The following is a 15,983-nucleotide window of genomic DNA, read 5'->3' on the forward strand; positions in this document are numbered from 1 at the left end:
GTGCTTGTGCGTTTTATTTCAGGGAGCCCGAATTGGTTCTGCTGGACATGCAGTCTGTGCCCGCAGGTCAAGAAGGTTGGTTAGCCTTCGATGTGACCTCGGCCTCCAACCACTGGCTCCTACACCCTCGCAGCAATTTGGGAATCCGCCTCTACGTGGAAACCGAAGAAGGTCCGCCGTCACTCTTAAAGCTCATTTTTATTTGTGTTTGACATCTGTCCGCTGCCTTTCCAGATCGCTCGCTGTCCGCCGCCTGGATCGGGCTGGTGGGCCGCAGGGGTCCTCGTTCCAAGCAGCCTTTCATGGTCACCTTCTTCCGGGAGAGCCAGATCCCCTGCCGGCCCCCTCGCGCCGTCAAGACGCACCCCCGCAGGAAAAAGCCCAAATACGACCTCCCAGTGCCCAGCATTCACAGTTGAGTTGGGCTTCATGGCATTTGCGTCGCATGTTCTAATTCATCTTTTGTCAACAAAAGGGGATTTGAATCTTTTTTTCCCCCTCAACTCTCCTCCTCAGATCGAAGCCCCGTCAACAGCGGCGGTCAACCGTGCAAAAAACACGAACTCTACGTCAGCTTCAGTGACCTAGGATGGAAGGTTCATTCTTTTATATGACTAAAACTGATTTGAGACAAAAGTCATGTTTTGGAGGGAGGAAGAAAAAAAAAAAAAAAACAATTAGACAAAATGGAAAAAGAATATTCTTTTAAAAAATGAACAACATATATAATAGTTGTTTTTTTTTTAAAATGCAGACTTAACACTTCAATAATGAGGAAAAAAGTTGTATTTTCATTAACAACATTTTTCTAATTTACGATATTTTTGACAAAAAAAATGTATTCAACAATACTAGTACAGTAAAAAAAGTACGGAAATGCAGAGCTGCCAGTGTTAGTGTGAAACATTTCTACCAGGGCTTTCTCGTTTTAACTAATAGTTTAAATGAGTTTGCCAATTCGTTGAAACGAAGTCGGCACTACGTTAAAACGACATGTTAATATGTTAAAAAGCGGTTAACAATAGGTTGAAACAGGTTGTCAATACGTTAAAATGACCTGGCAATACATTAAAACGAGAAAGCCCTGGTAGAAATGTTTCACTAACACTGGCAGCTCTGCGCTTCTGTAAAAAAGGTTTTCAAGAAAGTATGGATATTTATAATTATGCTTCGTCAATAGTTTTATCCCAGTTAATCAATTTTTATAGTGTAGTACTTCGATACTATAAAAATGTAAAACTAAGGTGCAGTGGCACCCCCAGGGGGTGGCCACGGCCACCCCTATAAATTTGTTGGCCACCCCACTGGCCACCCCGCTTGCCAGTAAATCGTAGATTGTTGTAGCATCAGTTATGCATTTCATCCCAAATGCAAATATGCCTGCACCTGCTTTCCCCCAGTAATTATTTTGTTTTGTTAAATGTACACCTTATGCCTAATTTAAACACAACACAATAAAACAGAATTGTTGTGGAACACAAAATGTTGACTGGACAGTTATGGACTACGCACATTAAATCATTAGTAACATAAAATATTACACAATACAACAAAGTATATCAGTAGCAGTGTCCTTAAGTCTTTCTGATAGTTTTCCCGTGACCTTTTTACTGCAATAATATAATGAAAACCGAAAATTATGGCTGTTAGTTTTGGTGTGCCACCCCAAAATTTTAAGTGGCCCCATCTAGCCACCCCTCTGAAAAATTTCTGGAGGCACCGCTGCTAAGGTGCTATCTTTCTGCATGTCTAATGAGGTTGTGTATTTCAGATTTTTGTTCCTTAAAGTAAATTAAAAAAAAAAAAGTTATATTTTTGCAGCATGTTAAAAGTCTTTGTTTAAATGTGTATTTCGCCAGGACTGGGTTCTGGCCCCTACAGGCTACTCGGCGTACTACTGCGATGGCGAGTGTTTCTATCCACTGGGCGCCTGCATGAACGCAACCAACCACGCTCTCATCCAGCAAGTAGTCAGTACCACTACCGTTTATAATAGTCTCCATCTTTGAATACATACAAGTATTTGATACACTGCCAATGGGAAAACCCATTGGCAGTGTATCAAATACTTGTTCTCCCCACTGTATTTTCTGGACTTTAAGTCGCACTTCATTTCAAAGTTTGGCTAGGCCTGAGACCTTTACTCAGGTTCAACTTTTTTAATTCCAAAAGCCGCAAGCTATTGTTTGGGCTATAGTTATGATGAAAAACTTACGATATTAACAGATGCTTATTTAAGCTGCCTTCACGTGGTGTCGTAATTATGGTAAATACCACTTGTTGAGTCGAAAATTGCATGTGAATGCCCCTTGAAATCATACTTTGTACTAGAGAATTGGATTTTATTATGATACCAGTTTCTGAGATGGGTGGACCATTTACTTTTCAAAATGGCGGCACCCAAAAAAGAACCTGTGACTGTTTTTAAAGACTTAACATCATTTCTCTTCTTATTGTTATGGATGAATTAATAGGTCTAAAACAGTTTTGCCCATGCAACAAACTGGGGTTGTCCGATTAAAACTTTTTAACCAATATCGTCTAACTCAAAAAAATTCAATACAGATAACAAAGCGATACAGATATATGCGGTCGTGGACTTATTGTTCATTTAATTTTTGCACCATGAATGCAAACAAGAAATCCAAAGCATTCTAATTCGAAGACATCTAATGGTCAAAAAGCATAACTCCTGTGCTGAGCTGTGACCAACCCCTAGTACAAAGGCAGAAGATAGAAGGCGTCTACATTCACTTTGAAGGCAACATGCATATTGGCACAAAACATACAATGAAAAACTGATGTCGATATCATCCACTATCATTTAAAATGCTTTTATCGGACAATTTTATCGTCTACCCGATTATATCGGACAACTCTACAACAAACCAAAATGAAGCCCATTTCTGCAAGTCTTTTTGGCTATGACCAAAACAACAACAAACATTTTTTAAAAAGTACATGCACAGCACGTACTCAACTCGTAACTATCAATTAGCAAGTGATAAGGATCATGTTCCCCAGAGCATAAGAAGGCAGCATTAGTCTGGAGGACCAAATGGGACAGAATTATCGTTTATGCCAGATCTGTGCTGTAAAAAGTTTCCATTTCATTTTGTATTATCATGTATGGGATAGTCTTCCTATATTCGGGTTGCCCCCGAGGTCATCATTAAAAAAAAAAAAAAATTGTCATAACTCATACGCACCATTCAAAAAAATATAATAGACAATTGTAGAGAGGGGGATCAGGGGTCAAAGCAGAACACACTGACGCACCTTCAAATGTGAAAATATATAGATAAAACTTATTTTTATACCTCCACCTTGTGGGAAAAAATTCCAAAAATGGGGTCATCCAAATTATGACTAGGCATACATTCAAATATTTGTGTTTAGGGTAGAGAAAAGGTGGAGAATATATTAATATTCTAGATTTTAAGGTTAAGCATTTAATTTCATTGGTTATGTTTACAAAATAGAATAAGGGTTAGGATTGAGGTATTAATTTCAATTAGCGCCAAAGTAGCACAAACGACCCTTTCGGGTTCATTTTGCAGTAAGTGGGAGGCTTTAAATATTAATTTCGAGTGACGACATGACTCGCAGCCCCCCCATTTACTGCAAAATGGACCCAAAAGGCTGCCATTCGTTTGTGCTACGTTTGCGCTAGTTGTTGGGACACACCTGTTTTTGAGAGAGTTTGTACGCTCAGTCTGCTGCGATTGACGTCATCAGTTGAAATTAAGATCTTAATATCTATAAAATAAAAGCAGCACAAATATTTTTACAGCACAAATGAAAGGCACCATTGCGGTTTCGTTCCGCCGTAGATGGGGTGTGTGTGTGACGTCATCACTACAAATATAAAGCAGAATATATACCAAATCATTGCAGCCCAATTTTTTTTACAGCACAAAAGACACAATTTTTAGCTATTTTTAAATCAAAATGATTGGCTAGTTGACCAATCAAAGAATTGTAAATACTGTGGTACCTCGACATACGATCGCTTCGACACATGATCTTTTCGACATCCGACGTAAAATTGGACTCGCCATTTGTTTCTACATCCGAGGACATGCTCGAAATACAACGATTTATGACAGTGCCAGTTTGTTTTCCCGCAGGACGGACGCACGGCGGATTTTCTTGTGAGAGAAATCAACATGGTTTCAAAGAAAATTAGCGCAGGTGGTGAAAAAAGGAAAAAAGTGACATTTACCATTGAAATGAAGATCGAAATAATATATGAGCGTGGTGTGCGTGTCCGTGGACTAGCTCAAAAATACGGCGGTAGAATGTCTATGATCTCAACGTTCCGTCTTCGACCTTCGCTCGTCTTTATAAGTTAAGGTGACAATTATTATTTTGTAACATCCGCAAGGAAGTCACCAGCTTCGTCAGGTTTTTAATCATTTATTTCAGAACACGCCTGCTGTCCACCGCATTTGACGCAAACAGGATAGGCCATTAAAAGTGAAAGTAAAATCTCTACTGCACTCACTGTTTCACATGTCAACCACGCGATGCGTTCAGGTACAACCTGAAAAACACATCTGCCACATTAGAACCAGGTTCGTTACATTACTACAGGAATCATTATTATTATGTGTATTTGCCATTTGTAATGGTACCAGCAGTAATTATTATGGATTTAGTGGAGGTTTTTGGGCTGTGGAATGAATTAATGGAATTATAATGTATTCTTATGGGAAACTCCTGCTCAACATATGACCAATTTTGACTAACAAACAAGGTCCTGGAATGAAATATATTCGTATGTCGAGGTAACACTATATCTCAAAAACAATAGGTGCACAAACAAAACTTTACAGCACAAACCCGCACGAACGATTGACATAATTTTTTATATAAATCGTGTGATGTGGGGCCAACTTACATTTAATTATCGATTTAAAGATGTATTTAAACATATCATTCTGTCCCAATTGGTCCTCCAGACATTAGTCTGATGTTCTACATTTTATCATTAGTACTTTAATGTGTCTTGTGTTCTTAGTCTCTTAATTGCCCCTCAAAAATGCAACTTATACTGCAGCGTGACAAGTTTTTTCCCCCCTCTTCATTTTGCATTCTTTGGCTGGTGCGACTTATAGTCCAAAAATACGGTTGTTTCGTCTAAATCCCTTTTGGACTCGTGTTCTTTTTTTGTGCGGCAGGTGCACTTGCTGAAACCCAACGAGGTTCCTAAGGCGTGTTGCGCACCCACCAAGTTGAGCCCCATCTCCGTGCTCTTCTACGACGACAACAACAATGTCATCCTCAAGAAGCATCGCAACATGGTGGTTAAAACATGCGGTTGCCTATGAGACGCGCGCCTCACAGCGGCGAAGAAGAACAAGAGGGAAGTGGACTTGAATTTTTATTACAAGATACACACACGTTATTTGGTCACACAACATTCTAAATAGTCCTTCGAAGAGACTCCAGTACAATGTTGTACATTTAAAGTTGATTTTGAAGCCACGCCAAGCACTCGTTTGTGCTTCTAGTTGTGGTTAATTAGTAGTAGTTACTATTTCAAATGAAGAACATATTCAAGACGTTAATGTGACGCATGGTAAGGGAAAAAAAGAGGCTGTGGTACTGTTGCTAAGCACCTAATATTTAGTGGTTTATTTTTTACTTTTTTTTAAGCTTCCGACCGCAGCTTGCGTCACTAGGGACTTTAAAAAAATTTGGTGGGGAGGGGGGTACAAATGAAAAAAGAAAATATGAGCTGAAATGTATCAACTTGTCATCCAACCTTTGCACGCAATGCTGACAGTTTGTATGCATGTTAATCGTATACAATAAATATGCAGTTTTTTGTTAAAAACGGGATGCTGCTGGTGGACTTGTGCCCCTTGTCTTCTTTGTCTCTCTCACACACGCACACATGCGCACGTCACCTCCTTGCCGTTAGACTGGTCCTCGTGTTCTTCATCCATCTTATAGAGTTGTGTCTAAAACAAACAAAAAAAGGCGTGCATGTGGAAGGAAAAATGTTACTGTCAATGGAAATGTTTATCAAGAGAACGTCCAGTCCAAATCAAGTGTACTCCGTCAACGGAAGTGAATCCTACCGGTTCGTTTGTGCTCCTTTAAGCTTGAACGTCGGCCAACTCGGGGGGCATCGGAGACTTGGGGTGTTTGCTCTCAAAGTGTTGCTTGAAAGTCTTTGGATCGGGCATCTGCGTCTGCAAGGATATGTGCTTTTAATCACTCTGGAATATACTTCACGCAACCAGTGTAAACGGACTGAGCTGGTTTCTATTTTACAGACTTGTGGGCGAGAAATGCTTTGAGCAAGTTGATGGCTTCTTTTAACAAAGGTTTTCGAAAGGAGGGCTCTACGATATGATGATATATATCGCCAAAACTATGTCAAACTTTCTATGGACATTTTACATGTCTACCAACATTATTGCAATAAATACACTTGTTCTTGCATTGCACATTTTGGCCAGCAGATGACGCCCAATTTGAGCTGCCTTGCTATATTTTGAGATTTCATATGCTAGTAGTACCATCAATCGGACTCTACTCAATAGTTCAGCAAATTGGCTGCCCCTACCAAACGTAGAAAAGTAATGCATACAAGATTGAAAATACCAACCTATATAATCCACACAGAATACCGACAAGAATTTGTTCCAATGTCAATAGGAATTAATACATAATTTATGATAATAAGCTACCGTTCCTATGCACCGTCACTCTTAGGGTCAAAACACACGGGAGGCGATGAGAGATAGGGAAATGCCAAACTCATCGGCGTTCAGCTGAAAGCCAACACACGGGGTACGATAGGACTGCAGCGGCAAACGAAATGCCATCGCCCTCTGGCTGTGCCCCATAGCTCGTCTCTGATTGGCTATGAATTTGGACAGCATTTAAAAAATTTCCAGTCTTTTCTGAGCACCAACAATTTCCCATACTGCTGCTATTTTATTTATGACCCGACGATCATGCCGAGAGGTATCATAAAGTATGTGCTAATCGCATGTACACTACTAAAATGACACGCTTCAAGTTGACGAAGTTTTTTTTCATTACAAGTAATGCTATACAATCATTGAAATGTGTAAACGACAGCAAACGTACAAGAGATACGAAAGAAAACTTAACCATTCATGTGGACAACACCCCCCCGCCCCCATTTTCACAAAATGTACGTGAGTGATGTGCGTGACTGAACTGACAACACTCCCCCCTTCCACTGTAGTGCACTGCTCTCTCTCGTCAGTACACTGTGCTTTCAGGAACAGCATGCAAAACACTATTGCCACATTAGAAACAGATTCGTTACATTAATTTGTTATTATTATTATCTGTATTATATCATTATTCCAATTTGTATTTATAATGTATTTGTTTTTCTGTGTGTAATTGCTATACGTAATTGTAACTGCAGTATTTATTGAGGATTTAGCGCAGGTCTTTGGGCTGTGGAACAAATTAATCAAATTATGTCAAACCATTGTTATCCAACATCTATTGCCATTGGTAAAACATTACAGGCATGAAAATGGGTCAGGGGTTAAAAAGGTGAGAAGGGTGTGGAAGAAATGTGTTCCGGTACACTGTAAAACTAAGGCTGTCCCGAAAGACTAATTTTCTTCCGATTAGTCAGACGACCATTTTTACGATTAGTTGACTAATGTAATATATTTTCCCCGTTTTAAAAATTAATTATGCAATGAAATTTTTGATGACTCGTTAATTCACAAATACATTCTGGAACACTTAAATTCTTTATTACAGTACAAATACAGGGTGACCCAAAAAAAACGGGCCCCAACTCTAATTAGGCCCCGTTTCTTAGTGTTTTGTCCGAATGAAATGAAACTTTGGTCATAACTAGTTTATTATATTCAAAACATCACATCAAAACACTAGGGTCTTTGGCCTTTTTTTCTCCGTTCTACAGCATATGTTCTAGATGGCTTCCATTTAGCTCCATGCATTTCTTGAGGCGCAGCACGAAGTTGTCCATGACGTTCTTACAGACTGAATTGGTAATGGCTCTCATCTCCTCCCTGATGGCTTTCTTGAGTTCCGTGATGGTTCTAGGTTTCCCTGCGTAGACTCTGTCCTTAAGATAGCCCCAAAGAAAAAAATCTGGGGGGCTTAGGTCCGGGCTATGGGGTGCCCACTCAAAATCAGTCTTGACAGTCTTGGATCACTCGGCCTCCGAAGTTCTCTTTCAGCCAATCTCGGGACAGGTTTGAGGTGTGAGAACTTGCTCCGTCTTGCTGGAACCAGAACTTGCTCATGAGCGACGGGTAGATGGTCTGGAGCACATTCTTGAAGGTTTTGAGGACCTCCACATACCGCTCCTTGGTGACTGTCACTGCTGCGCCAGATTCTTCGATGAAGATTTGGTCCAATGATGCCTCTGGCCGAGATGGCAGCTCACACCGTGCACTTTGGAGAGTGCAGGGGCATGGTGGCTACTTCATTAGATGAAGCCCACTTCCATCTTGATGGAAAGGCGAACTCCAAGACAAATGTCTTCTGGGGGTCCTCCAGACCCAATGAAGTAGCGCCTCAAGAAATGCATGGAGCTAAATGGAGGCCATCTAGAACATATGCTGTAGAACGGAGGAAAAAAGGCCAAAGACCCTAGTGTTTTGATGTGATGTTTTGAATATAATAAACTAGTTATGACCAAAGTTTCATTTCATTCGGACAAAACACTAAGAAACGGGGCCTAATTAGAGTTGGGGCCCGTTTTTTTTGGGTCACCCTGTATAAAGTACAAATGAACACGTAAATAACAATAAATCACAAATAAACAACTTGGGTAAATGCTGATAGCATTAACTAGTGCAAAAGAATGGAATGTAAACAGATTCAGAACATTGACTTCGCCTTTCCAACACGATTCAAAACAATTCTTAAAAAATATCTAGCATTAATATTATAGTATACTACTATATATAATAGTGTTTTATCATTGCCAATCAGATTTTTCGTAAAGAGTGTCATTCTAAAGTTATTCTTAGTGTAGAATCTGAATTCTGAAGTATGTGGGATTAACTCCAGAAATCGTTATTTATATAACGAACATAACAAGCTTTTATTTTGAAGTGTTCACCGGAAGAACGCTCGCTAAACTGCTAACAGTAAGCTTTACTCCGTAAAAAAAAAAAGCTCTTTTTGTCATTGCACGTGGTGTCAATAATCATTTTTTGTTCGCAAATGCTGTTACCTAGCGATTTTTCGTGTTTGAAGTGTCACCTTTTAACTGCAAGTTTGCGTTTTGGAGAAGACTGCCAATGTTAAATAGCAGGCTAAAGTAGGTTGTCTTTTTCTCTCCATTAGCCTCATTGTAGCAATGCTAACGTTTACAGTGTTTAATATAGATGTGTTTCCTTATTTTGTATGTCTGAACTTTGTTTCTACTGCGTTTTGATAACCAATAAACATCTTGTGAAAGGAAATAGGAGTCTCATATGCCATCAATACACACGTGAACATGCACGTACAAATGTATGCACAAACACACGCACGCGACGAAAAAACGCAGCCATGAAAATTACCACCCTCATTTTGATTTACTGTGCGGTAAATGGAGTCATTGCATATTGCGACAGGCTTCGCAACTTCAATACATGTCGTTAGTTAGATGGATTTATCTTCCAGTTTGTAATTGTCTCCTGTCATCTTCCAAAATTACAACAGGGAGACAGCGCTTTTGGTGTTCATTCACGACCAACATGCAGCTTAGCTTGGCATTAAAGAGACAGGACACAGCAGTGTAACCTCCTTTGTTTCGTTGACATAAGTCAATGTTTTGGCCACTCTAGTGCGTTTTTCTGTTGTGTGCCACTTTTCCCGCTTGCATACCAAACGTCCGACATGAAAAAAAATTTCCGAACCCCCCCACCCCCCAATGAAAAGTTTCTCCTCGGATCTACACAATTCACATAGGTCACCCTTTTTTACTTCAAAACTCATGCTGGACATTAGGTGTGTAAAGGAGGGAGGAATGGAAACTTTCATCTTAGTGGGAAAGAAACTTTGGGTGAGTATTTCAGCGAAAGTTAAAGTTTGTAAAGAATGTACTTATTATTTGTGAAAATCAGTAATTGGTGCCTCCCAAAACAAGGTTTATCATTGTCTGTATTAGGGGTGTACCATCTTAGGCACCCCACGATTCGATTCGATTACGATTCAGGGTATTACGATTCAATTATTGAACGATGATCACGGTATTGACGATGATCGCGGTTATCGATAATCTTACATTATTAATTAATACAGTAGCCAAACAAATTTATGTCCATTATTTCTTTTTAAATATCCCAACGATTCGACAGGAACGATAGAAACATGGCCATACAACAAAAAGCTGCCCTCAAGCTGCTTCTTTATTATTTTTTTCACAAGAAAGTGCAAAAACATTAACCATTTTAAAAGGGGGTACTTATTTCTCTCACACAATTAGGCTCGAGCGTTTACGTCACAGCAGCACGGGATCGTGCGAGATTTGCGACAACGCAGCCATTGCGGAAGCACGTCTGCGTCACGGGACATTTAAACTTAACGGCAAATATAATTGAACTACAAGTGCCAAAGATGGAAAAATGTAGGGAAAACTTGCCAGTTCGATACAGAGACAAACTTGTTACCACGGCGAAGGACAGATATGTGAGCAATTTTAAGGGTGTGAACAATGTTGACCCTCACGAGCAAGCCGAACACAAATGGAATAAAGATGTCGACAAGCTTCCACCACTACGCGAAATGGACATCATGCTGTATTTAGTGTTTGGTGTATGTTACTACACTCATCAGCAATTCCGAAACTACAAATCGCTACAAAGCTACAAACAGTTTTGCTGCGGATGGGTGCAGGATCTTCACATTATGACCATAGCAAACGGCAACACCATCTTTCTAGCAAAGGTAGGCAATGTGTGTTTACATTAGTCTGTGACCACGGATGTACAAATTTTTTGTTGCAGAAAATGTAGCCTGTGTACAAATTCTTTGCCACTCTCTCACGTCAAAATATTGCAGCTTTTTCATTTAGCAACGACAGGAATTATGTCTTATGAAGACAATGCACATGTATGCACGCTAGTTGTTTAGCTGTAGCTATAGCTAACAACAGGCCGACTTAGGGCGAAAAGTTACTGAAATTTTCGTAAACAAACGAAATTAACTTACCGGAGTGGAAGTGCATAGAGCAAACTCAGTGTGTAACTGGAGAATCAAACGTTATGCCCTTCCTTCTGATCGAGGCCACCCATGCCATTCTTCGACGTTTGGTAAGTTCAGATATGACCTTTCCCTCGCCTTTTCTCCATGTAGGGATCCGGAAGAAACTCAATGGTGTTCCTTCGAGCTGTACATTCTCCTCTCTATTCGATCGGTTGTTGCAATTCTTTAGCGCACAATAATTTCCAACCATTTTTAAAGAGCGACCTGTGTTGAAATGCCTTACTGTTTATGTTTCTCGCTTCCACAATGGCGATAGCGGCGGAAACCTCGCGAGTGCCACGTCATACACTCGAGCCTAATACAATAAAATTTACACAAGTGGAATGAATTCCACATTTTCTGAAAACAAAAGTGTCTCTAGAAATAGGACTTCTTTTAACCACTTTGTTTTCACAGATTTCTGTACTATTTCGCATGTTTGTAGTGGTACCACTGTACTTAATCATGGTTTTACACGTTCTGCATATGAAATAAATGTTAGCGAATTAGCTAATTAGCTTAGCGCTCAGCGCTAACTATTAACGTCTCAAAAACAACAACAATAAAGGCTAAACAGTACAAGAGGGTTCGTGTACTCACCTCTTATAGATGCATACGGGTCTTAGCAACACACTCAGGACATTTTTCAATTTAAATGCCTTAAAACTACTGCTGGACAACTAGGCATGTGCCGGTATGAGATTTTGACGGTACGATAACCGTGAGCAAAAATACCGCGGTTTCACGGTATCACGGTTTTGCAATTATAGCTCCAAAATTTTGAGATGTATGGGTTTAAAAAAAAAAAAAAAAAAAATTTTTTTCATTGAACAGGTTTTTTTTTTTCAGAACATATTTGCAAATTGGAAGATGAATATAATGTGAAAATAAATTAATGTGAAAATAAATAAATTAACAAAAAATAACAAATATTTTATATAAAATTAAAATAAATAGATCCTAGACTATACCCACAGCCAGAGCTCAAGTTGCTCAATAATAGAGCAAGAACAAAATAATTGCTATAAAAAAGTAAGAACACTTCCAAATAAAATTAAAAATATATACTGTATGACTTTTTTTGAGGGGGAGAAGCTGAAGTTTCGCCATTTTCAGCCACTGTGTCAACTCTCTTCTACTGGACTGTCTCAGGACACAATAGGATACACAATATTCTAATTTCCTGAGACAGTCAGGAAATTAGAATATTGTGTATTCTAATTTCCTGAGACAGTCCTGTATATATACACAGGACTGTCTCAAAAAATTAGAATATTGTGTATTCTAATTTGCTGAGACAGTCCAGTACATGATGTCATGCCTTTGTGTTAAAAAGAACAAAGAATTCATAAGTTAATAAGTTAGTTGAAAATGTATAAGTTAGTTTTATAAGTTAGTTAAAATGTAAATATTGTTGAGGTTTCAAGGTTTAATCTAAAACAAAAAGTGAGGAGTGAGACCTCCTTTCGCAATTAGCGATCTTTGACGCGATCCTTTTTTTTTTCTCCCCCCTTCATTCAAGCTTGTTTCTCACTCAGCGGCTGTGAGACATAAAACGTCGACCAAGCTGCTCTCCCAGCTTAGCCTAGGCCAGTACTTCTCAAATGGTGGGGCGCGCCCCCCCAGGGGGGCGCGAGCGATGCCAGGGGGGGCGCGAGTGACCTCGGGGAACATGCTTTTTTTTTTTTTTTTTTTTGCCGTACTAGATAGAATAAAGTGTACTTGCACATCCACTCCGTGGGTGGCAGTGGCGCTCTCATTTTCAAAGTGCGTGCAGTATTTTTGAAGTAAGCAAGAGCACACGGAAGAGACTCATGCAGAGCTGGACTCACGCAGCGACCCACTGTCTTCTTCGGTTCTCACGTGTCCGGCCGAGAAGTGCCGTTTTCGGCTTGGGATCGTCACGACCACCGCCCTCACCTACGGTTCTCCCTTGGCCGCCGAGAATGCGCTTTTTTCGGGCCGTTTGCCTTTGACTTTTAATATAGTGGGAAATGAGGAAAGACCACTGTTTACTGAGTCTAAAAATGATTATAGCGAAGAAGCCAAATCAGTTAAGACGCCACTTAAAGACATTAGACCTCAATCTCATTGATAAGCCGCTTGATTGTTTTTCAGCGAAAATGTGCCGAATATTGCCAATTGTCACAATCGTCCCGCTTTGTCAGTGTTATATCAGTAAACCAGTGAGCACTGTGGTGAATCAGCGAAAATAAAAACTTTCCTTCTGTCCAAAGACTTTCACCCCCCCCTTCTATTCAGTTTTGTTTTTTGTCGGTCAAATTTTTTGGCATGTTGTCCTGAAGAGTAAATGTTTCTAATCAATTTGAATTTGTTATTATTTACTGATTTTATTACATTTTCTTTTTCAGTATCAAATGGTCAAAAATGTACCTTGAGTGTATTTTTACAGTTTGGATGTGACTTTTTTTTTTTTTTTTTTTTTTTTTTTTAACTTCAGGCAAATTGATGCGCGTTAAGTCTTTTCTGTTACAAGCAACACAATGTTAAAAAAGTTATACTTTATTATAAGTTGATCTATGTTACTTTTTTTCTTTAATAGAAAAAAAAGGACACAATGTTAGGCTGAGGCGTACTTATAATAGTAATATAGACGAATGATACTATTTACAGTGGCGGCAGAGAGTTGGGGGGGGCGCGAAACATTTACGTCTTCCTTGGGGGGGGCGTAACAGAAAATAATTGAGAAGCACTGGCCTAGGCTAACATTCGTCTTTGTAAGTTTTAGTTAGTTTGTATATTGAATTTGAAAGGAAAATGTATGTTTTGTTTTTGGCGACCTTTTTCATGGTGCTACTGCTATCCTGTTGAACCTACTCACATGTGGAAAAATACAATTGTATAACGTTTTAAATGTATTCATTTGTATATTTCACCACGATTTGAGAGCTCAATAAATTGAAGAAAAGTACGCCTTGTGTTTCGAGGTTTGGTTTTTGGGTTTGCTGGCTGTTTAGCAGAATAGCGTTACTGACACTCACGGCAACAAACGGGAAGGGTGAGCGCTGCCGCACCAAGCCACTTCGGCTGCATTTTGGCACATGAAAAATAGCGAATACCGTACTAAGGTATGACGGAAAATTTTAGTGGTTTTGAAACCGCGACGTTTTCACACCACGGTAAACCGTGAAACCGGTAACCGGCACATGTCTATGGACAACTAAGAGACAAGGAGCAACGAACTCTCTCTCTCCCCCTTTAGCTCTAAAAAATAACTTGCGCAGCCTGCCTGTCTCATACACAAATTTATTTTCCAGTCTTTTAAAAAGGAGTAAATGTCTCTCAGTAACCGGCAGCATCCATCATAACGTGCGTGCGCCCGTTAACGGTGCCCGGGCGGCAGACGTGTCTTGAATTTCGTTCTACGACGAGCGGCTGCCATAAAGTTATGAGGGAAAATCATCGTTTTTGAACCTTTATGAATCGTAATCGAATCGTCACGTGTCGAATCGCGATGCACGCAATAATGGAATTTTTTGGAACTCCTCAAGTCTGTATAGATGAGCAGCACAGCAGCGAATCCTAAATGAAAGTGCTCAACTCATTTCAACATAATCCCTTGACATCATAATGCTATTGCTTTGGTCTGAGCCTCATTTCTAAAACAGGTGGACAAACACACTGAAAAGGTCACCGTGAGGTTTGCCCTGAACTGAAAAAAGATGTGTAGGTATGTAGCCGTACCCTGCAAACAGGACACGTGTGGACTAGTGCCACCTTGGCCGCCGTCTTCTGGTCGGCCGCCTGCCCCTTCTTCTTCTCGGCGGCCTTCTTGGCGTTTTTCTGCTGGGACTGAATCTTCTGCTGCCCGCGAGCCATGGCCCTCACATGCAACCTGAAAACACAAAACTTCACGTAAACACCTTTAACAACTAGCAGTGGGATACATTCAAGATAATTCATCCACCTCTGTGCTAAACGAAAAAGTTTCATTTAACACTGGGAAGTTTGATATATTGTTTGTTGAAGAGCAATTCATTACATTTATCAAGATTCTCACGATTACAAAACAAAAATCGTTCTTTTAGGCGATAATCATGCAGCCTTACCTTATTAATTCTCCCTTTACATATTATTCCAAATCACTTATTAAGTAATTTTGATGTGATGCCGCGTCCGTGCCAATGTCGGTGTCAAAACATGACCGTCTGGTGTGAATGGTGCTTTTAAATGACGACAGCCCAGCCGCTTTATACATTTGTACACATAAACCGTCAAATTAGAACGTCAAGCGTATTTTCCTAAACATAAAATACATTAAGTGAGACTATTACAGCAAAATGGGCAGCTTGACATTTAAGGCCTTTTAATCTTCGGGGCTAACATGCTAAAATAACTAGCTTCCTTCGATAACAAACGACGAAAAGGTAATGCTAAAATTAAAAAAATAGGTTGAAATGACAAACCTTTCGAATAATCAAACACTTGCCAACACAGAGAAATGTTATTTAATATCTTAACGATGAAAAATAGGACAGTTTGGAGCTACATTTACCTTGGGAAGGTTTAGCACGCTCACTCGCTTTTGTCGTTCTCGTGTTTGAACGTCACCGGACAGACGTCATCGTTAATTACATCACGAGGGCTGTGATGGAAACAGCGCCATCTCTGATCTGGAGATAAATTGCATGTACTATCATTAAGACTAATATCGTGATAACAAATTCTGTATTTACAGTATTTATCTCAATTTTTTACTGTTTTCTATTTTCATTTAATGCCAACATTAAAGTAATTTTATACAT

The 15,983-nt window shown here is 39.6% G+C and overlaps 2 protein-coding genes across 4 annotated transcripts in view; one reads left to right on the top strand and one right to left on the bottom strand.

Moving 5' to 3' along the window:
- bmp8a (bone morphogenetic protein 8a) overlaps positions 1-7,030 on the top strand; it is a 22,453-nt gene extending 15,423 nt beyond the window's left edge. The window contains exons 3-7 of one of the 2 annotated variants that reach the window (XM_057827796.1): positions 23-171; positions 235-414; positions 517-596; positions 1,860-1,970; positions 5,184-7,030. In XM_057827796.1, coding sequence (XP_057683779.1) covers positions 23-171; positions 235-414; positions 517-596; positions 1,860-1,970; positions 5,184-5,333 — 670 coding nt within the window. In that variant the 3' untranslated portion in view covers positions 5,334-7,030. The remainder of the gene's footprint in view (positions 1-22; positions 172-234; positions 415-516; positions 597-1,859; positions 1,971-5,183) is intronic. The other variant, XM_057827797.1, reaches the window with a different exon arrangement.
- Positions 5,374-15,873, bottom strand: zgc:91910 (Zinc finger protein 706-like). 2 transcript variants are annotated; one of them, XM_057827799.1, is made up of 4 exons: positions 15,734-15,873; positions 14,923-15,073; positions 6,090-6,203; positions 5,374-5,969 (listed from the first exon to the last, which is right to left on the bottom strand). In XM_057827799.1, exons 2-3 carry the CDS (start codon positions 15,055-15,057, stop codon positions 6,108-6,110), a joined length of 231 nt encoding a protein of 76 aa, XP_057683782.1. In that variant the 5' UTR covers positions 15,058-15,073; positions 15,734-15,873; the 3' UTR covers positions 5,374-5,969; positions 6,090-6,107. The 2 variants fall into 2 exon arrangements, with proteins under 2 accessions (XP_057683782.1, XP_057683783.1); XM_057827800.1 differs by lacking the exon at positions 15,734-15,873 and adding an exon at positions 15,645-15,729.
- Positions 15,874-15,983: the final 110 nt, after the last annotated feature.

This window comes from Corythoichthys intestinalis, chromosome 22, assembly GCF_030265065.1.
Source record: "Corythoichthys intestinalis isolate RoL2023-P3 chromosome 22, ASM3026506v1, whole genome shotgun sequence".
In the NCBI taxonomy this organism is placed as follows: Eukaryota; Metazoa; Chordata; class Actinopteri; order Syngnathiformes; family Syngnathidae; genus Corythoichthys; species Corythoichthys intestinalis.

Coding starts and splice junctions, on each gene's coding strand:
- zgc:91910 (XM_057827799.1), bottom strand. CDS start 15,057: ATGGCTCGCGGGCAGCAGAAGATTCAGTCCCAGCAGAAAAACGCCAAG. Junction 6,204..14,922: donor ACACGTGTCCTGTTTGCAGG/GTACGGCTACAT, acceptor ATATCCTTGCAG/ACGCAGATGCCCGATCCAAA.